Source organism: Chaetura pelagica, unplaced genomic scaffold (assembly GCF_000747805.2).
Source record: "Chaetura pelagica isolate M959 unplaced genomic scaffold, ChaPel_1.0 scaffold235, whole genome shotgun sequence".
NCBI classification, from domain to species: Eukaryota; Metazoa; Chordata; class Aves; order Apodiformes; family Apodidae; genus Chaetura; species Chaetura pelagica.
Window position 1 is genome coordinate 1,639,103 of NW_009953215.1, and position 22,673 is coordinate 1,661,775.

A 22,673-nucleotide genomic window follows, 5' to 3' on the forward strand; every position below is an offset into this window, starting at 1 on the left:
CTATGACTAAGAGATCTGCAATGCACTTAGAGTCCAAATCCAAGATCACAGGGCATACCTGAAATACAAGTTACTTGATCAAAAAATTAAAATTAGCAGAGTAACTGGTGGGATAGATGAAAGACTGCTGTTTTCAGTAGGAAAGATTTTTATCTTGGATTCTCTTGTTCCTTCTGGCCAACAGACCATCAAAAGAAAATGTTCAGCCACAAGTGTCACAATTATTCAGTATCATATCCCAAAATGGGTCCCAGCCATTTCTCCACCTCTGCCACAGACAATTTTTTTCTTCGTGCATAATCTTCAACCTGCAAAGGGATCACAAAACATGATGAAGGTTTGGCAACTCCAGCTTTTACTGTTTACAGAAATTTTTTAACATCTGTTAATAAGATGATTTTGAATACTGTAACATTACCACAATGGATAGTCCAAGTTACCTGATCTTTACATATCTTGCCAACAGCAAAATATTTGGATTTGGGACTGGAAAAGTAGAGGCCAGAAACTGCAGAAGCAGGTATCATTGCTAGTGATTCGGTTAAACCAATTCCTGGAAAAGATAATAAAATTTTCTTACTCTCTGAATTGATAATAAGCATAAACCCAGAGCCTTTTTTGTTGGGCTACTTCAGGCAAATTAAAAAACCAAGAAGCTTTCAGATCAACTAAAGAAAACCCCAACATTTTCCATTTCTTCTCTATTAAAAAAATACACAGCTTTAAATATATTGCACTTTCATTACAGTATTACTGAAGAGTAACTGTACAATTTGAAGGAAAAAACTTGAGACATTTTTGGCAAATAGAATGGGTAACTAGAGGTTCTGAAACATAGGAAAGTATTTTTGGAATTGTGGAAGTAGTAGTGAAATGTCTGACACATAAAATATCAGAGGAAAATGAACAGAATTCCGTAATTTTTTAAGAATCACCATTTCAGGGTTTCTGTGGACCAGGAAATAAACTATAAACTATGAATTGCCTTTTTTTCTGTTTATATCTGGAATGTCTTCTTGCAACCATAAAGATGCTAGAATTTTTTTCTGTGCAGCAGAACTCCTTCACCAAAAGCACTGTCAGCATTCTGCAAATTCATCCTTGAATGAGGCAAAATAAAAATGGCAATAGAAAGGGGAAGGCAGGAATTCCCAGAACTACTTCAGTTCAGTTTTTTAAGTAGCTCTGCACCACCCAATTCACTGTTTTGTTGCCATTTCAATCTTTCATTCAGACAAAAAGTTTAAAAATCTCAGTAAAGCAGACAAAGGTACCTGTTGTTTCCTCAATGTTTGCAAGTTTCCACATGGTGAGTTTTTCTGTATGGTCAGGCTGGCTTGGATATCCAGGGGCGGGGCGAATTCCCTCATATTTAATTCTGCGTAGGTCAGAGAGATCTAGCTGCTCAGTACTACAGTAAGCCCAGAATTCCCGGCGAACTCTTTCATGGAGCTCCTCTGCAAATGCCTCGAGATAGAATGCAAACGTTTTGTTTCATTTTTTAATTTGTGCTGACTGATGCAACAGCTACTTGATGAAGACACACAATGATAGAGACTTTCCCCCCACTCCCATTTTAATTTGGGTGGGGGGGTGTCTTATCATAGGTGAGAAATTTGGTAGCATTAAAATTTACACACAATACTTATGTTTCTAATTCAAGTATTTTAGTTTTTTTTCTTATTGTTAGACAGTGGGGTTTTTTGTTGTCCTGCTTTCAAATCCTACATACTCAAAGCATTTAAAATGTGGACAAGCAACCAGAAAAGATGGAAGTTCATTAGCTTATGGCAGGGATACATCATTATAGCACTGGAGTCATGAGGTCTCGACTACCTGGGTATCTCATCCAAGTCTAGCTGAGGAACACCACATCATTCTTGCATCCATGCCAGTGTCAGATGTAAGTCCTGCAGTTCTTTTTAGAACAGGACATTTCTTCCAGCCGAAAGTGGGGAAAAGCTTCTCTTAACTGCTCTTACAGCCTACACTGTTTTGCCAGCAATAGTTGCCTTCAGAAGAGATTTCCACTACAATGAATAACTGTAGATGGCATCTAATAATAATTTCTGAAGCTCTCTTATAGCTTGAAATGCACAAGTAGAGTCAGCCTCATCTGCATTGCACCGAAGGTGCTCTACGTATTAACACGGTTATTTAGGTGTAAGCATGAGGGCAGGCAGATGGGGATAGAGGTGTATTAGGGAAGGAACAGCATTATCTAAACCACTTTTGTTTGAGTTTTAAGAACAGTTCTGTCTAAGTCTAAGACATGTTAGAGTTAAAAATTGCACACTTGATACATCTACATGGTCACCATCAAAGTAAATGTATCTGGAATTCAATATCAATCAGTGGGTCACACCTGGGTCCAACATAATTCTCATGTGGATAAAACAAGATTTAAAGATAGCTCTTTTTAAACATCTTGGTTTAAAATCTACTTAATTCAAACATCAAAATCCTCATAAAAAGCTGAGAAATGCTTCTGCAGCTGGAAGATATGGCTCAGAAGAGGCCTCACCTCTTAAGACAGTTTCAGTAGAACTTGTTCACTTTCGCATTTAATGCAGAGCATACATTGCAGATATCAAAGTTTTAGCATAAACCTGAAACAACAACCTGTCAAACAAATCTAGTACACAGACAGAAAATCTGCAAGGAAGCACATGATAAAACCTCATACCTCTGCCAACCGATCACCAAGAGCCTTCACCATTATGATGTTGTATTCATCATCCTGTTTCCTAAATTCATTGCATAACTCATCTACACCAAAGCAGGCCACAGCAAACAGGCCTAAGTAGTCACAAATGCCAGAATCCAGAGGTGCTATGAAGTCAGAGAGGCAGTAATATGGGTCTGTACAGGCCGAGTCCTTTTCAGCCTAAAGTAACAAAATCAATGCAATAAATCAGAACATATAAATAATATATGAAATATTAGTGCACTATTAATTTAAAGACCAGTATTAAGAATAGCAGGATTTCTGACAAACAGTCTTTTATCCATGATGGCTTTCTTGTTCTTGAATTAGAAGAAAAACACCCTTCCTACTGTGAGAGTGTTTGGATCACTGAAGAACAAAATATCAAAGGACAGAGATGCTGTGCTGAACACATACAGAAAAATGTTTTGCTAGTAAGACTTAACAGACTATTCTGCAGACAAGCTATAACAATATAAGGAATACTCTTGTGTCAGCCAGCCACCCAGAAAGAGGAGGAATTTTCCATTTCTAGCACTCAGATTCCACCTTTTTTAGCAAAACTGATGGCTGATGGTTCGCATCCCAGTTACACAAACTGCAGAATTCTTCAGCAAGTCCCATTTTAGAACATCTGTCAGAGTTTATAAACACTCTTAGTTTCTTATGCTGCAAACCATATGCTCACTAACCCAGACAAAACAGCACCACAGGATGTAGGTTTACACTAGCCACAAGCAACACAAACAAAATGTCCCCATCTCTACTGAAAAGTCAAATTCCATGCAAGGTTCAAGTGGCTTTATGCAAACAGGCAATATTCTACTCAGTGGATCCTTTTCCAAAATGGGAAAAAAGAAAATAGAAAGAGATGTCTGAATGCCTGCCATAGCACCTAACAAGAAGTTTTACAGCTGCAGCATATTCACTGTGGAAACATGACTGCTATTTAAAAAGTGGCACAGCTCTTGTAAATCTACCCAACTTGCAGAGACATAGAAGTTACTTTGTGGCTATGAACTAGATGAAGATTCTTCTCCAAGTTTTCTTATTCTATGACAGTATTTTAACACTGTTTTCCACTAGTTCCCAGTTGCAGTTTAAAAAAAAAAAAAGGAACAGAACACAACACACCCCTGAAAAACAAAGAAAAAGGGTCAACTGTTCCCTAGTTTCTATAACCCCCTAGGTTACAGAAAGAACCACTGAACTGAAGAAATACCCGCTTTCCACACAGGTGAAACGCAAATCTGGATAAGTATAATTTGAGCATGAATACTTAAAATAAAGATTTCTCTCAATCAGAATTAGCAGTCAAGTAATTCAAAACTGTTTATTCATATGGGGAATTTTACATGAAAATTAAGACTTTCAAAAACACTTGTCTCCCATTGAGCTTTATTTTCCAGGTATTTCAGTCTTAATTGGAAGTGATTTTAATCTTTAACTTATTCAAGAAGAATTTTTCATCAAAGTAGGATTAAGGCTCATTAGTTTCTAACTTAGCACACAGGATCCATGTGTTGAATTTATACAACATAGTCTTTACGACATCTTAAATATTAAAATGAAGACAGAAAATGCACTTCATATTTGAAGATGTCAAATCTACAAAGCATTTTGTACAGCTACTACCATGCAAAATACTACAAATATTACAGTACAAATACCTGGGTCATCACTAAAAAGATTTTTTTTTTATTACTGAAAGAAATGGCAAGACAACAGTTGCAGTTTCCAACAACCATTTTCTGCACAGTTTTTAATAGGGCACTTCAGCTGTATTTTTGCAATTTAGAAAAAAAAATAATCACTTTCTTTAACAAATGCTCTGTCATTGTACCTGTTGCCTCAAGCCATAAAATTTTGCAATTGGTTCCGAAGATTCCACTGCCTCTTCTACAGCATATATATGGATATCATCTTGAACACTTTGAGCTGGCCAGAACCCAATCACTCCTCTAGCTTGTAATTTCTTTTCATTAATCAACGTTTTCAGTAGATTTTGAGCATCATTATAAACTCTCTTTGCTTCTTCACCTATTAAAAAAAAAAAAAGGGGGGGAAAAAGAGTATCCATGTTTTCCAAGCTGGCTAAATAGGTTTAAGAATTGCTGAAGATTTGTTCATTTTCCACATAATTCTCCAGTGACTGCAACAATCTGTCAGCTACAGCAAACAGAGATAGCAGTGAGATTACATCTATAGAGCTGTATTAATGTTTATCTTGGAAAAAAAACAAACAACAAAAACATTTCAGGCAGCACCATTCTAGTAGAGGCAGAGAATGTAGAATAAAATCAGCAACAGAGAACCTGTGTGTGCACCTACATCACCAGAGTGCAGCAGATCCATAACACCGATTTCAGTTATCACCCTTGCAGTTTCATCATGGATTTCAAAGCCTACTGAATACTTTCAAAAAGAGACAAGAGCGCTCTTGCCATCTTCCCCCACAACACAGACACAGATACATTTAGTGCACTGCTGCCAATTGATGTCATTAAAATACCTCCCTGTGTTTTGGCAGGTGAACTGTAAATAAGATGATGGTGCATTTTTCCCCATTTCTTCTTCAGCCTCACATGCCAAAACAAGTGTTGCTTTGAACAAACTTTCAATGACACTAGGTTTCCACATATTTTCACTATTGCTATGTATTTCAGAACAGCCAGAATATTCGTGCAGCATGCCAGGTCTGTTAGAATTATTTACATGGAGTAAATGCAGTATCAATACTTACCTACAGTTTTATCATTAAAAACTTTAGGGAAACCCCGGTTGGGATACTTTCCCCTGAGTTGCCAGACGTCAAAAAAAGGCTTCCAGTCTATGTATTCTACCAGCCTATTCAGGTCATAATCTTCGAAGACTTTTGTCCCAATGAATTTTGGTTTCACTGTAGGAATTGAAAGTACAAACTGATATGATGAAAATAATTTAATATTGCTTTTATATGTGCAGCAGAACTGATGCTCACCAGCCTTCACCACTGCAAATGACCTCTTCCAAAGTAATGAGAATTCTCACCATCTTACTGCTTCCAAGTCATACCATACTCTACAGTTAAAACGCAATTTAAACAAAGGACTAAATGCATTCGGAAGTTGAAACAGAATGTAAGGCTTTTTGTTCTTTCATAAATCAACACTTATTAGCTGTTGGACTTCAGAACTTATTTCATTGGCCAAAACAGAAGACCAAAAAGACATACACAACATATCAATACTTAACCTATGGTCATATACCTTTCATATTTACAAATCCTACTTTCTATACAGACATATTATGTGTTATGCTATTGCAGAACAGTTCTGTAAATTAATATCTAATTTATAAGAACTTTTGCAACCACCACACACTTGTTCAGATGCATGTGCACAAGTGAAAACGTGGGAGGGATCATGTTATGATGTAGCCAAAAGCTTTGCATTTGTTTTGTCAGTATGTCATAACACATTTTTTATTAAGATCAGCTATTGAAAATTAGTATCTTGTTGTGTCTAGTAGATAAAATGACAGAAACCAATGAAGTGTCAATGTTGCTGCAGGATGCAACTTTTTGTGGAATGCTGTTAATACTTCTATTCTCTAATTTTTAAAAAATTAAATAATCAAAACATTGGTATAGAAGCTGATGGGGGAAGGGTAGGAAAAAGTGTAAGGAGGAATTTTATATAAATGGCAATGTGTGTTCCCTTAATATGGTATAGTCAGCTTTGCAATATAATAAGCCAGTCCAAAATTATTTTGCAAAGCAGGCATTAGACTTATCTTTGATTATATGATGTTATGAGTAACTAACTCATTGTTTTAGGGTTTTTTTCCATTTCTTTAATTAACTATTAACGTATATTTTAAATACATCGTGAAAAACAAAGCACAGGCAGGACACTCAAATTTATGCCAAAAAAATCCCCTTCTGCTGTGACAGATACCAACTTACTCAAGTTGTTACTCAAGTGAAGTTTAATGAAGCATAATCTAATTTTAAAATATTATATAATACAAGCACAACAACAATAAACAAATTTAAACTAACCTGGTTTATGGCCTGATAACCAGTCATTATGGAAACCTTTTCTTCTAGCTTGCTGTAAAGACAAATATCTTCTTTCCTATATGGACATAAAAGGTAATTCACAAAGCCAGCCATCTTTCAGACAAATAAACACTAACTGTTGGCTTGATGGTAGCATTGTACTCAAAATGGTTTTCATGACAAATCTGACAACAGACCATTTCAGCTTCATTAACTCCTAGTTGACAACTGTAGAGTCAGATTATATCATGACCACAGCACTATTTCTTCCTGTACACTTCTAATGAAACTGGCCTACAAGATTTCTAGTTTCTCTGAACTACACCAGAAGTTCCTTTCCTACTTCAAATTACATGAAAATACAGGTACAGCAAGATATTCTCCTACTGCCTGCAAAAAGCTTAGGATGGCAGTGACACCACCACCAGTGACCACAGTATGCCTCTGGTCAAATTACTGGCTTTTCTGAAAGACACAAGAAATTTATAGCAACTTATTAATTAACTGCTGACCTCTGCCTAAAGGAGAGCTACAGCCACTGAACTCAGCTTAGTGGACTGGTTCCCTCTGTGAACACAGTCTTAAACCCAGTCAAACCAGATGTTCTCAGCGGTAGATCTCAATCTTTATCTTTCTTTATCAAGAGCCCAGATAAGAGTTTATCTAAACTTCAGCTTGCTTCTGTGTTTATTTACAAAAATGGACTCAAAGGAGTTATATGTTATTTGTTCCCTATTGTTAATTTGTACAGTCCATCTCCACTGTTCATTGCTTCCTTCACTTTCCTAAAATGGCAGCCTCAGCTGTCTACTAAGATTGCTCAGATCCCTAACCTACACAATACAAACACATTAGAAAAGCATTGTGCTGTAAAATACTCATTAGAGTGTGGCTTAATACCAGCAAAAGCAACCACTGCCATTTTAGTTACCCCAGTGTAGCTCCCTGCTTCCAGCTACTGCTCCAGGAGCACACTGGTCTCCTGTAGGCTGGCTGGTTAAATCGACATGACTGCCAGCTCCATGGAGATGTCCTAGATACCACTGATTGCCCATTGAGGACAATCATGAATTTGACAAGCATGTTCTAGTCTCACACAGAATTTTCCCGTATAGGTTAAAAAATCTGGTTTCATAAGCACTCCTGAAGTTTTAAATTAATTTTACTGCATGGTTTAAATGAGCACAAATACACTTGAAGGTCTTCATAAAGAGCTAAAACTAAGAGTAATAAGGCAAGTGCCAACCACTTCAAACAAGAGAAGCTAAAGCTATTATACTTGTACCTTTAGAGACTCATAGTGTTCTTGTCTAATTTCTTCATATTCCTCTAATATTTCTTCAAAGAAATCATCCTTTACATTTTCATCTAAGAGCTGGGAGCACTGGAAAAAAAGGAAAGAGAAAGCACTAAGTACATATGGTAACATACCATTGTAAGGACAGAGTATGATCTTTAGACTATGTTATATGTCTTTCAGACTCTTGTTTCCAATTACGCTTGACAACATTAAACTAAGCCTTACCAATAATTTGAAAGCTGGGTTCAAACGTATTTTAAGAATACGATTATTACTGGTAGTACTGCCCTACTGCACAGGTAACATTAGCAGAGCCAAGTCTGGCTCTGGAAAGACTGCAAGACTTTAGGGACTGAACTGTCATAGAAACAACACACAGCTTGGTCTGCTTCTTTCCAGCCAGCATTTGCCAGCTAAGACTACCCATTTTTCTGATAGAAAGAACATCCATCCCAGCAATCTCCAACTTCATAGTTACTAATGTTGCCACATCACTAACTTCAGAAATATATCCAAATTAGAATAACAGATGACAACTAACCCCATCATTCTTCACTATAAAACATCTCAAAATTACAGTCAAGGACTCAGAGTGAATATTTCACCCTCACTATAGAAATGTGCATTTAAATAAAGGTATCCAGTGACAATAACTGACAGAAGTCAGATAACTACATGGCAGCAAAAGATAACTGAAGTAACAGTTTAGAAACCAGTCTCTGTCACACCTCTTTGGTTTTCCTGCCATAATGTTAAGCCTTAGAGGAAAGGATGAGAGGCACAACATAAAAAAACAGGGCAGTTTTGCACAGACAAGAAACTATAATTTAGAACTTACAACCACAACACTCTTGGATGCATCCAGGACATGAACTACAGGTGCACTATATCGTGGGGCAATTTTAACAGCTGTGTGTGTTCTTAAATGAAAAAGAAAAAGAGTGAGTATTTCACACCTGGAAAAAAAAAAAAAAAAAGAGCCCCCAAAAAACAAAGAAAAAAGAACCCCACCAAAATAAATAGTGACTTAATGTATAGACCAGAACTTCAAAATAAGCAATTCATCCACCTGTTATGCATGGATGATTAAACACAGAATTTAATAATAGGTACATAAACACTTTTCTTCAAAGAGTGTCAGAATGCTTCAAAATGTGCCATTCACATTCCCTCATTGTTTTACCAGCTGACTAAAAATCAGCAACTCATTAATCTGAGTCTCAGAAAATTTCAGCAAGAATGTTCCAAACTAAGCCTACCAAAACCTGTTTTTTCTTACACCGTTTTGCTCATCTTCTATTTTGCCCACCCACATGCTAGTTTCTGGGTCTATGGATTAGAATAACTTCTTTCAGTCATGATCATTATATTCTACAATGCTCTACTTCAAAACCAGAGGCATACGCTTCCTACTCACCTGAAGAAGGAATTAAGTCAGTGGTCAACAAATACTACAAACTTACACCTGCTTGGTCAGTCAAGTCACTCACATAAAAACCTCTCAATTAATCCCATTATTCAGGATTTACTCATGCTCCATGCTCCTCATGGAAATACTTCAGTGTATATTGAAGAATCACTTCTATATGCTAGCATTTTGTTGACCAAATTAAAGTATGGAATCCTAAACTGAGGCCTAACCTATCACATGAAATGCAGCTGGCTACTCCTGCTGCTCCAAGAGTCCTGGCAAATTGTGCAAGAAAGTGCAGGAACTATGACCTCGCAGGCCAAAGCTCAGTTAGCTTTCTTGAATGGTCAGGTCAAACGCAGGTTTTTAAATTAATTTAAATCAGAACCCAGGAAGCAAATACAAGGTCTCATTTTTCTTAAAGTTCTCTCAAATATTTAAAGTACTTGGACACAGAGGTTACTGATGACTGTGCAAAACAGTTGTGTAAGCAACTATCCAAGCTTTTCTTAATTTGCTTCTAGGTGATACACCTTTGATCTTGACAGCTCTATTTTTTAGAAAAATATATCTCTTTTACTTTTACAGGAACAAAGGAAACATCAGTGCATAAACTTACAATGGCACTGGATCAACTCATACATACTAATTTTTATGTTGTTTTTTTTAAAAAAAAAACATTACCATAACAAAACTGTCACCATTATTTGTCAACATGTGAATTTACCAAAGCAGTCTAGTAAGAATGGAAATGTCATTATTATTGTAAGTCACAAAGACACTCTATTATGTAGATTCTGTAGGCAAAATCAAGCTTCTCTCTTTCAAACTAATCTCACTTTCCACCCTTCCAAGTACTCGTTGTCTCCTTATTCCAGGTGACAACATCTACTTATTACAAAGTATAGATGGTTCTTCATTAGCAACCTCTGACACATACATAATCTTCCAGAATGCACACATGAGGCTAAACTTCAGATTGTGGCAGTAAAACTACATATATATTAACAATCCAGTCTTCCATAAAGAATACATTTACTTGACATATATTTTATAGAAATTACATGTATCTGGGAATATGCATAAGCACATGCTTATAAACAGTTCACATGAATAACATTACTATTTATGTATACAAAATTACACATATATTCTTTAATAATTTTCATACTGAAGGATAAAAGTAGTGCTGCCTTCCTGTGGGCTACATTAATCTCTGTGAATAAATTATACAAAATTATTTGATGCTGGTTATTTGACATCAGTTACTAGGCCACAATGCCCTCTATGGAAACACTAAAAGGATATGAAGAATCCAAAGACCTTCACTTAGAATAAAAAGGCTCTTTTTTCCCCTTTTTTAAAGAAAAAAACCTCCATGCTTATGCTCGGTATCAAAGCCAGAGAAAAGTGACTCTTATGAAGAAAGAGAAAAATGACATACACTTAACCTTGAATGATAACTACAGGACCAATAAAGACAGGTAGTGATCCTACTCGTCACTGTCTGTCAAATTATGGGATGACTTGCGAAGGCCAAAACTACAGAATATATTGAGCTAATGGTTCTGCTAGAAGACATGCTGCTCTGATAAAGAAAGCAACACTGCTAACAGATTCTAGTTATGCAAGAAATTACCTCAGCAGTCTTCTGAGCTGTCACCTATTCAAGCATACTGTACATAAACCAGTTAGCAAAGCGTGAGCCAAAGCTGTTACACATGCCCAGAACAAATTTGTGGTAACATTAATACTAGGTGTCAGTGAGCTGTCAACACTGGTCTTCAGAACATCATAGCAGCTGTATTATTTCAGTTGACGGATCTGAGAGAAAAAGATCTCATCAGAAAAGCTCAATCTATCAAAAGCAAAACAGGAACTATTTTAAGGTGAACAGCTTGAATTTATCATCTCTCAGCCTGCTTGAATAGGACAGGGCTCTCAACGCAACCAGCACAGTGCTGAATGGTTATCCAGGAAAACACATTAACTTTCTTAAAGATAATAGCTCCCTGATGTCAACATGACAATTTATAATCTCAAAATCCTGCATTTTCAGAATGCTTTGGTGAACCAACCAGAGTGTTTTAACTCCTTAGAAGAACAGAACATTATTTGTATCACAGAATCATCACGGTTGGAAAAGTCCTCTAAGACCATCAAGTCCAACCATCCAGAACCCATACTAGTTCATGTCTGAACTAAGTTTGTTCATGTTTGAACTAAGCATTTTGAGACAAGAGCTCCAAAGTTTTCTTACATTTGAATAAGAACTCAGTGCTGCTGCTGTGGCCCCCAAGGAAATTATGCTACTGCAGTTAAATATGCTTGTATTTACGTATATGTGTGAACTTTTAGAAGGAAATGTAATGCTTCCACATACAATATACACTTGCCAAATATGTAACACAAAAATGAAATATTTAAGATGTCAACTATTTGTTGTGTACCAATTACCTTTTACCTCTATATTCTAGAACTGCTCATATAAGAAATAACATTCAGTCTTAACTATACACATACCAGCATCTGTGTTGGGAGAAAATGAGGGAAAGGGAGAGCAAAATAGCTATACATTTTCTTTTTCCCTGAGTAGCACTATTTTCATAAACATTCCCCATCTTCCCAACTGAGACATCTTACTTAGAAGTCGTTGCTCCTCCAATCAGCAAAGGAATCTTTATTGCCAATCTCTCCATTTCCTTGGCGACAAAAATCATTTCATCCAAAGAAGGGGTGATGAGACCAGATAGGCCAATTATATCTAGTGCAAATTTATAAACACACATACAAAAAAGGTTTAGCAAATCCACTGTAGAAAGACACAGAAATTATTACAGAAAGTCTATCTTTCACATGTCAGATAGCTTCCTGTGTCAGCTAGAAAACATGAGATAAAAAGCAGGGTAGTTGCCAGTCTAGAAGCGAGATTGACCTAATTATGAAGTGAAAGCTTTCAAAGAATTAAAGTGATTCAGAATCCCCAGTTTAGGATATTTCTCGAACAGTCTTCACAGCTGCTGAACATCTACTGCTGTAGTTTCAGCAAGAAATACGTAAGTACTTCTGATTAGCAAGCTTCAAACCTCAGAATTTTGGAACTGAGGAAGAAAATAAAATAATTACAAGCTCTGCTCTTAGAAACAGCAAACACTTTCAAACTTCACCACCTATGATCCACACATTTCATCTTTTCCAAGATGCAATAGACTGTTTCAAAGCAATTGTAACTTGTTCCAGAAAGTTTATTATTTATTAGAACAATTCATTCCTCATTTCATTCTCACTGATCTGGCAGGCAGAATGCCAAGTTCTTTTACTGATTTAAGACCCAACAAGAAGTTATTCAACCTTTCCAAGTCTCCATCTATCCATGCGTAAAACAAACACTAAAACTCTCTTGGAGTTGTCCTTTTGATACAGGTTTTCAGTTTCCCTGCTAAGTTTCACAGAAGTGATAAATACTAAACAGTAACTATTGTTAATGCAAAAGTCCTAATTTATCTGAAGACAGTCTGATTGAATCATAGAGAGCACAGGAATGCAATGAATAGCAATAAAAAAATTCAAGTGGGGTTTAAAACAAAACAATTCAGGAGTACTAATGAAATCTCTCTATACCTGCTTTGTTCTCAACAGCAGCTCTCAATATCTTATCACATGGAGTCATGACTCCTAAATCAATAACTCTGTGAAAAGAAGTGAAATGACAAAAGATTCTTTAAAAAAAGGTCAAATTTCTGCTAAAGGGCAAATAAATTGCTCCTACTGTAAATGACCAACCCAAAATTGAAGTTTAAAATTTAGATTTTGTTTCTTTCTTTCATTTAAGACCTCTGTTGGGATTTTTAATATAGGAAATACCTCTGGGTCTCCCAAAACTTTCAGGACATCAGAGTTCCGGATAATACAGTAGATAAGAAAATTCAAGTGCAAGAGGCGCTTTTTTTAAATTATTTTTTTTTTGTGGTTGTACTCAGTCTGGCTGAGATGGAGTTAACTTTCTTCACAGCAGATGGTAGAGTGCTGTGTTTTGGATTTGTAAGCAAAACAATGCTGATAACATACACCTTTTAACTACTGATGAACAGTGTCCAGCACCAAGGCCTTCTGTTTCTCACTCTAATCCTCCAGGGAACAGATTTGGGGGTGTACAAGAGCTTGGGAATAGACAAACACAGAGAGATGACCCAAACTATCCATATATTCCATGGTGTATGGTGTCACGCTCAGCAATAAAAAGGGAGAGGTAGGGGTTTAGTGAAGGTTAGCCATCTTTCCTCAGGAACTGGCTAGGCATCAGGCTACCCATGAGGCAGTGACTTGCTTTGGTTTCCCTTTCTTTCTTCTTCCACTTCTCCTTCACTTATGAAACATTTCTTACCTCCACCCACAGTTTTTCTTGATTTTATCCTTCCTTTCTTTTTTCCCCATCCCACTGAGGTTGGCTGTTTAGAAGCAAGTGAATAACGGCATGATTCTTAGCTGCCTACCAGGGTTAACCAACAGCAGTGGCATTTATGAAGTTGTTTGGCACTACAAAGAGGCTTTGTGGACATCATATCTTAGGTCAGGATAAGATAAATGTCATAAAGTGTTGGTTCTTTTTCTTACTAAAGCATACATTTTATAAAATGAGACACTGCACTTCCCTCGCTAGCATTTTATTCAAATTAACCATTTTTTAAGTAGGCTACTATTAGTAGCCTACTTAAGCCTGCTAGTTTCATACAGCCTCTGTCATACTGACAGAAACACTATGGCTTCAGCTCAAGAAAGTCTGAAACCAATTGACAGAATTTCAAGCAATACTGAAACAGAATATGCTGCATGTACACTGCTATGGGCTTCAACTCCGTGTTTTAAAATAAAGAGGTAAATTTGACTCCTTTTAGAGCAAATTACAGCCCCAAGTCAAAAACAAAACTAAAGTAATGAACAGTATGACAGAGTCCAGAGCAGATTCAGCTTTGCTCAATATTTGACAGACACTTGACAAGGGCTCTGATGTAAACATGACCATTCAGTCCAACGCTGTCTCCAAACCTGCTGCATGTACACAGGCCTTGAAAGAGTTGACTTTTCTGGAAGTTCCGTCTTCTGAAGCTCGGAAACAGGATGAGAATCTAATTTCTTATTTAACAAAAACATACCCCAGTGAGTTTTTTAAAACCTCATAGCTAACAGCTTGAAAAATACATTAAAAGAGTTATTTGAATCTTACAACACTTGCTTTTTCCCAAGACAATACACAGTCCACACATACTCTTGCTTACTAGAATTTTTTTTATCTGATTTCTTCAGACATCAAAATTATATGTATAATACATTATACTTGCTATATTTAACTAATATTAAAAAAATAAAAAAAAACATGCTTCCATCTACATTTCAGTTGATGTTAAACTGTGTTCACCTCAGATGCCAATTTATTAGGAAAAAGGAGTATTGAAGGACAAGGCTCTATTCCCTCCTTCCTCCCCATTGTATGGGCTTGTATGATCTGTGTTCCCAACCACAACTTGGGGAACAGAACACACGTCCAAAGAACTGCCCACCCCTCTTATCACCACAGCTGTAGCTAGCCTAACATATTAAGTAGCAAGCCACATACAGCTGCGTTCTGAGCTACCTAACGGTAGCCTCTTTACCTGAAGTTGTTGCAGCCCAGAACGACTCCCACAATGTTCTTGCCAATATCATGTACGTCTCCTTTCACAGTCGCTAGTACTATTGTACCGTGATAAGGATCCTGAAAGTTGAATGAAAAACACAGGAGTTACATGACTTGCAAGGCTCAGTATGTTTCCACAGACCTTCAACAGCATAATTCCAATCCATGGTCAGGGCTTCTATTGTAGTACAAGCAACTGCAAAGTGTAGTAGAGCTAATGCAGTCAATACTAAAAACTGTTTTAAATGATCCAGGTAATAAAAACTTGGACAAGAATTATTATTTCAAATTGCATGTATATTATTCAAAAACCTGTGTTTAAAAAAAACAAAATAACAGATAAAAAAAAATCAGATCTGGATAGCATTTTGTGCAGTGCAATAACTGAACTCCTAAGGTAACTCTGCTCCAAATATAAACCTCCCAAAAAAAAAGTTTAAATAGATTAAACATTTAGAACAAAAGGGTATGAACATTCATAATTACATGCCTACTCATGCACCAGGATCAATCTTTCAATGCAATGTTGAAAAGAATGAGAGGAATTAGCAAAAGCAGTGGTGACTACCTTTTTATGCAACGCAAACAGCAAGGGAGACATTTCAGTGCAGTGATCAAGCTACTTCAGATTAACCAAGCTAAGCAAGCAGGCTGTGAAAATTATCTACTTGAAGAAGGGAAGCTGTTGGTCCTAAACTAGACAGCATTCAGCCCTGACAAAGAGGTCCTACCAGCTGGAACTTCCTATAGCAATTCTCCACCAGGACACAGGCTTTTGTGATACATTTTTAGTTGTATAATCAGTGTTGTCATTTGGAGGCTATGACAGTGCTGTACCTGAGCTGGTACAGGATCAGATGCCAGTAAGAGACTACTAAAACTGCACAGAATTTAAATAAAGTGGAAAACTGAGCATATTCTATTTGAAACTACAAATAATTTTTCTGGCTAGTATCTCATCTCCTTTGCAGATGGCATAACTGGAGGGTTAGATCCTACTATGAAGCATGTTAGATTTCTGGACAGCATCAAGTAGCTCTCTCCTCATGAACCTACATTGTCTTCTGTAGTTGCAATTTTCCAGGGGGAAAAAACGTAAAATATTACCAAGAGTAATTTCCCATGGCCCTAACACATTTGTTGAATAAAATCCCATGGTCCTCATTAATGCTGCTTTTCACAAAAATCTGTTATCTTGCCAGTGCTCTTGTTTTACAGTAGACTGGGCAACAGAGAAGGCAAAATGGAGGTCTCTAAGTCAGCCATTTTGGTTCATCAGTAAAAAAAACTGCAGCTGAAAATATACTGCTGGAATATAAGAGAAATCTGGAGAAAGAGATTAATCAAGGACTGGGGGAAGTTAAAAAAAAAAAAAAAGTGTTGCCCACATGAATCATACCAAATAACAACTGATCATTTAATTAGTGGTATTGCACATGAGAAGAAGAAAAATCTATGCTGGGCAGCAAACAACACAGGTGAGGGCAAATGCTATTTAAATAAAACCTATTTAGGGCACACTGTGATTTGAGTTCTCTCAAGCAAGGAGACCCTCAAGTTCTGGGCACACATGCTATGGGCTTCTTTTTTTAAATCTTGATGGAGATCCACAGCTATTTTTCCTCAAATATAACCACCGATGCTTTGCATTTCCTGCCAATCTGTGACCAAAAACGTCAAGGAGGTTAAAGTAGCCTGAGTAGCATCAGGCAGATTAGCTGCCAGAGTGTGCAAATAATTTTCCTTCAAGTCAACATCAGACTTTGGTGGTAGATCCAGCAGATTTTTCTTCTCTCAGCAATTCTCTATACAGTGACTTTTTAAGAGGAAGGCACCACAGCCCTTACCCAGCAGTCAGTAGAGGAAGCAGGAGGATAGAAGACCTGCTTTTTCCCTTCTGCTCCCCTCAGCACACAGGTTATCTCACAATCTCTTCAGAGTGCTTGCTACATTTCTAAGAAGTTCTCAAATTCCACTTCCATTATTTTTAGCAAAAGAATTAAGTGCCAGAGGGTTCAGAGTAGATCCTAATACAGTGTTCATGGAAGCAATGGGGTAATGATTTTCAGCGACTTCAAACAGAACCAAAATAAACCAGAAGGTGCCAAATACCAGCATTACCATCTGAATTAAAATAAAAAATAACAGGACAAGCAGAAGAGAGATGACACATAGAAAGGTGACTCCTGACAGTCAGAACAGATCTGCTTGAGATAGTAAGGAGAAGACACCTTCTTCCCATCCAAAAAGAGCATGGAAAGAGAGACTACACATTCTCCTTCTTCTATTAAGATTAATCAGGTTTGATTATCAGGGCATTTTTCTCTCTAAATAACTTACTGCATTCATTACATTTATGCTGGACACATAATAGATTGACAGCAAATGGAAAGATTAAGCGTTAGAAGATTGAAAAGGAAGAATTAGGAATTATTCAAAAATCCACAGAAGGGAAACCAAAGGGAATACACAAATATCACAGTTTAGAGAAATTCTACTACTCTTACTTGTTTTGTTTGTTACGTGTTAAATACCAGATTCTAATAATAGCTATTGTCTCTGAGAACTCATGAAGACAAAGTAAGGTTCCACAGGACTAAAGAAAAATAAATGTATATCAAACCTAAATTTGATAGACAAAGAAAAGAAAAATATTTAACAACCAAATCTGTAAGCACCTATTACATTAGAAATTCAGTATAAAATAGCAGACATGAGTATTTAAAAGGGGATTTTGTCCAATTAACCTGAACTCTCTTTTTTACCAAACAATCTTTTCAGTATAAAGAAACAAGGGACATCCTCTTTCTTCATTTTCCAGTGATCCTTTCACATATTCCATTAAACAAATTTGGAAAAAATTACTTCCAGTATATGCAGAGTGCATGATAAAACTATTCTCAGGCATCACCAACTGTTGGCTGTGAAACAGAAAATGCTTTAGAGAAAAGGCCCACAAGGATCTGAAAATCACTGGATATTTTCAATTACATGTATTTTCTATAGTACATAAAAAGTAGTCTTCAGAAACTATTGGAAAAGCACACATATGAAAAGACAACCATATTCAGACCCTGTTTTCATAAGCACTTGTACCCTGCAAATAACTCATGGCTACATATGCAATGAGCATACTGTTCTATGTACATGCAAAAAGGAATTGCAAAGTTCACTGAGGATAGAAGCAGTAGAAGCAAGAAGCAAAATTTGCCATTAAGTTAGAAGTACCATAAATAAGTAGCACTAGAATTAAATGCCTACAAAACTACAAGAAGTAAATAACACTGGTATAAGGGACCTAAAAAGGCTTATGGCATTCATCAGGAAACTTCTGACAACAGTTTAGACACACACAAAGCACAGTTACACAAAATCGGTTACCGTAATTTCAGACCTACTTAAATTATGCCAAGATAGTCAGTTTCCATATGACTGCATCAACTCTGCAGCATCAAAACTGAATGTCATTAGCAAAAAATAATTTCAATTTTTGTCATGATGTGCTTTGAAAGAGTTACAACACAAAGAACTGCATCTTGCCTCTTCCTCTATGCTGCCTTTTTCAGCTCTCCTTTCCTCTCTTTCTTTTTCCATAAAGGGAATAAGGTGGCCAACTGCTTTCTTCATAACTCGAGCAGACTTTATCACCTGCACAAGTAAAAGGGGGATGGGAATTAGCAATAATGATCAGGTATAGGAATAGCCTTTAATTTCTTATAGTTTTCTTTTGTACCCATTCAAACAATACACTTAGTTGCATTATAAACTTCATTTGCAAATCCAGATTCCAGCTTTGCAGAGCATTCTGTGGTAGTAGGCTGGCCCTACTGGACTACAGATGGCAGCTGCTTTGCCAGTGCAACCTCTTGGACCACTCACAACAGAAGTAGAAGCACAAACAAACAGGCCTAGATTTCAGAGATGTTAAACACAGCAATTTTTAGAGGGCTCTCTTTTCTCCCTTCCTCTTTTTCATGGGCCCAAAATAAGCACTGCATTTCAATAAAGCGAAAACAGTGAGGAAGAAAGAAAACAAACATGTAAAACTCCATAAAGAAAGCCAGGTTCCAAAGTAAAGAAAAAATAGAGCTGAACCTGAATTTTTACAATTCACATGCTGTATCTGAAAAAACAGCCAGTGTAGAATGTTTTGGCTATGGTTTACAATGCTAGTTTTTGCAAAATAGGAAAATATATGGAATTATTTTCTCATTACCTGAGGCAGAAACATCTTTCCAGCACCAAAAAGATCACCAACTATTTTCATGCCATTCATCAAAGGCCCTTCAATTACATTTAGAGGTCTCGGATATTTTTCCTGATTTAATCTTGCTTCTTCTGTATCTGCAGTGACACTTCTCAATTCCCTGGGGGAAAAAAAAAAAAACAACTGAGAAGCTTTTATCTTGCTTGAAATACAGCTTTTATTTACTTGACTTCTCCCCCCCAAAAATGAAAGTACAGATACTTTAGATACTGCAAATCTTTTAGAATACCTCCGATGTATATTTAAAATAGTGGGGTTTTTTTAAACAAAACACTGTAGTTCCTAGGGTTAAATATCTTAGGCATATAAAGCTGTTCAAAAGAAGACTCCCCAGTATTAACAGGTTTGTTTTTCTTACCTGTATAATAAGAAAAAACAAACATTTAAAGATTGCTTCCTCAGCACAAATGCCATTTAGTGCACTGCTAGTAAAGGACAAAAAAACCCTCTAGAAAGTTAAACCAATACACTAGAAAGTAAAAGTAATACATGAGAAAGTAAAAGCAGTATGTTACTACCAATAGCAGGAGAATAGAATATTAGGGGTCAAAGACTTCAGCTTGTGAAGTTTAAAGACAAATCACCACCATTTATCTCTGAAGTTCATTAAATATATTAATTATATATATTATTCCTCATTATTTAATAGCTTTTAAAAGAATGGCAGCTGCAGAACTTAAAAATTTAAAAAGCCGTAGGTGTCCCTCAAAGTCTGCGCTGAGATCATGTCTCTGAGACCTGATGGCTAGGATAATTTTCTGCACAGATTCACCTTTATGAGAGCATATTCCAGCCTTTCCTCCACCGAACTTTTCCGCCACTCATCAGTCTGTACAACTTTTCTTCCTCCTTGGGCGTGATTCTGAGGAGGAAAGACATCCATAGGAGCTTGCAAGCATAAAAAGTACAAGTACAGACTCCACGTTTAGAAAAGTGAAGATAATGTCAAGTACTGACTCATAAAGCAAATTTAGATTATTCAGAAGGTTTTTATATATACATGCAAATCTTACTGTAAACACCTCTGCTGTACTACAGACACTAAGGAAGTATACATCCCAAGGTGTATATACCACAATTAAAATGTAAACAACACAAACAAGAAAAATTCTTTTTTTTAAAGTTGTTTTTTTTAAAAAAAAGAGAGGGAGCAGTTTAATAATTTCACACTCTTAAAAGTTATGAAATAACTAATCCTAAGGGGTTTACTTCTGGGAACATAATTTAAATTGATTCCTGGCCCACACACTACACTTCATTTTAAAATTCTAATTAATTTGGCAGTAATTCAGTTTCTGCTGGAATAGGTTATGTTACTCCATGTCACAGACGTGTTTGCAATCAGGCAGTCTATAGAACTACTGTTTCTCATGCACACAGACTATCCGAATCCCTCACATGCTCTCTTTGCCTTACACTCACACTTCCTTTTGCTACAAACGCAAAGGCCAAAAGGGCTTCACAATGCAAGAAAGCTCATAAGCACCCACCCAAGGAAGACTCATGCTATACGTTACTTCAATCACCACCCTTCAGGCAAGTAATTTCTTTTCCTCCCTCGGTTATTCCACATAATCCAACATCTTTCGGTCCTTAAGAACCTCCTTCTAGACTTTTTGAATGATCATCAGCAAATTTTTAAAGACAGAGCCGTGGGAAAAGTCATGGAAACAAAATCTCACTCATGAGAACAGAAACTAGAACAAGTTTTCATTCATGCTTATACCAATGTTAGCTAACTTCACAGCTTCTCATTGCCAAACCTTATTCCATTCATTGGTCTAGTCTGTACAAAGAGAATTAAAGAAGGAGGAAAATGTTGCCCAGAGAGTTTGTAAAGTCTCCGTCCTTAGTTATATTAAAAACCCAACTGAACATAGCCTTAAGCAATCTGCTCTTCAGGAAGGTTGTAGTACATGATCTCCAGAGGTCCATTCCTACCTCAGCCATTATGGGAATCAATGTAAAGGTTTGAAGTGCTCTGCAGCCTCTTAGGCTACACTTAGGCAAGGTAACCATTCCAACCTAAAAATAACTCATGAGGCTGTACGGTGGGCACGCAGGATCGTAGTCGCAAGGACTACCCACAGATTTTTAAAAACAAGATGATTATACTGCATGCTGAGGATGAAAAAAAATGCCTTTGGAAAAAGAACTCCCATTGCCATAAATGGGACAATATTTCAATTTGAGAATCGTGCCAGCTGTACATGTAATGGAAAACGTTTATTAATCTGAAACTCCAAGTGAAGACTGATCTCCTAAATCTGCAAGAATTAAGTTTCTCATTTTTCCCCACAGGTCTAGCGCTCATGCACCTGGCACGGTACATTACTATTACATGGAGGAACTAGGAGGCAACTTCACTGGCACTCGATTAGAGGTGGGATACTTGAAATGGGACTGTATAATCTATGTTCTTTGTGCAGAATAAACTGCAGTAATTAGAAATAAAAGGAACATATGCACTTACTGACTAATGAACACACTTTTGTGTTAAAAAAACGCATTTAGACAAAAGAACGTAGAGCCACTCAATTTCACTATATCAGAGGAAGGAAGGTCTGAACAAATATTTTGAAATATGCCTCAAACTCCACAACGTTATTTAATAATCCTTCTCATTGGCTGTAAGTAACTACCTATTTGGACTCTCACAAGATGACATGTAAATCAAGATGTTTATATCCAATGAAAACATGGAAGTTGTAATATTTTATGTTAAATTGTAATAGAGCTTTTTAAGGCTTGAATCAAGAGTATTGTGGGATTTTTTTGTCTTGTGTTTTTTCTTTACTTGCAGTTGGGAGCTATTTTACTATCACAATAGAACTACCACCGTGAATTAGAGCAGAGATTCCAATCATGGCTTCCCAAACTTTTAGACCCAGAGGGAGCTCTCATCCACTTGCATTTCTACTTTTCATGCTCCATTTAAATTAATGTTCTGCTCTCTGCAGAAACACTGCGTGAGACTCTCCCAACTACATCACCTGTTACATATACTCGAAGCAAATCATTACAAGCAGACACAGGTTTACTCTCTGTCTCCCACAATGCATTTTTTGTTTGATTTTTGTTGGTTTGTAAGGGTTTTTTTAGTCTGGGGGAAAGTTTGGTTGGGAATTTTTGCTTCTTATTGGTTTTGTGTATGTTCTCTAAAAAAAGAATACCTATGCAGCATTTTCTCCTGAAGCATATGGAACACTCCAGTGCAGGATCTTTCAAGGCACATATGCAATTGGAGAGGCTTAATATATTAGTTTATATTA

The 22,673-nt window shown here is 36.6% G+C and overlaps 1 protein-coding gene across 1 annotated transcript in view; it reads right to left on the reverse strand.

The window, feature by feature from the left end:
• Positions 1 to 221: 221 nt before the first annotated feature.
• The window catches only part of MTR (5-methyltetrahydrofolate-homocysteine methyltransferase), a 56,420-nt gene continuing 33,968 nt past the window's right edge, over positions 222 to 22,673 (reverse strand). Inside the window, 16 exon segments of the mRNA XM_009997596.1 lie at positions 222 to 308; positions 441 to 553; positions 1,275 to 1,467; positions 2,687 to 2,887; positions 4,551 to 4,747; positions 5,451 to 5,606; positions 6,750 to 6,825; positions 8,035 to 8,133; positions 8,888 to 8,969; positions 12,104 to 12,224; positions 13,082 to 13,149; positions 15,112 to 15,212; positions 18,675 to 18,782; positions 19,351 to 19,489; positions 19,491 to 19,501; positions 20,174 to 20,263. Of these exon segments, the coding sequence (XP_009995898.1) occupies positions 222 to 308; positions 441 to 553; positions 1,275 to 1,467; positions 2,687 to 2,887; positions 4,551 to 4,747; positions 5,451 to 5,606; positions 6,750 to 6,825; positions 8,035 to 8,133; positions 8,888 to 8,969; positions 12,104 to 12,224; positions 13,082 to 13,149; positions 15,112 to 15,212; positions 18,675 to 18,782; positions 19,351 to 19,489; positions 19,491 to 19,501; positions 20,174 to 20,263 (1,842 nt within the window).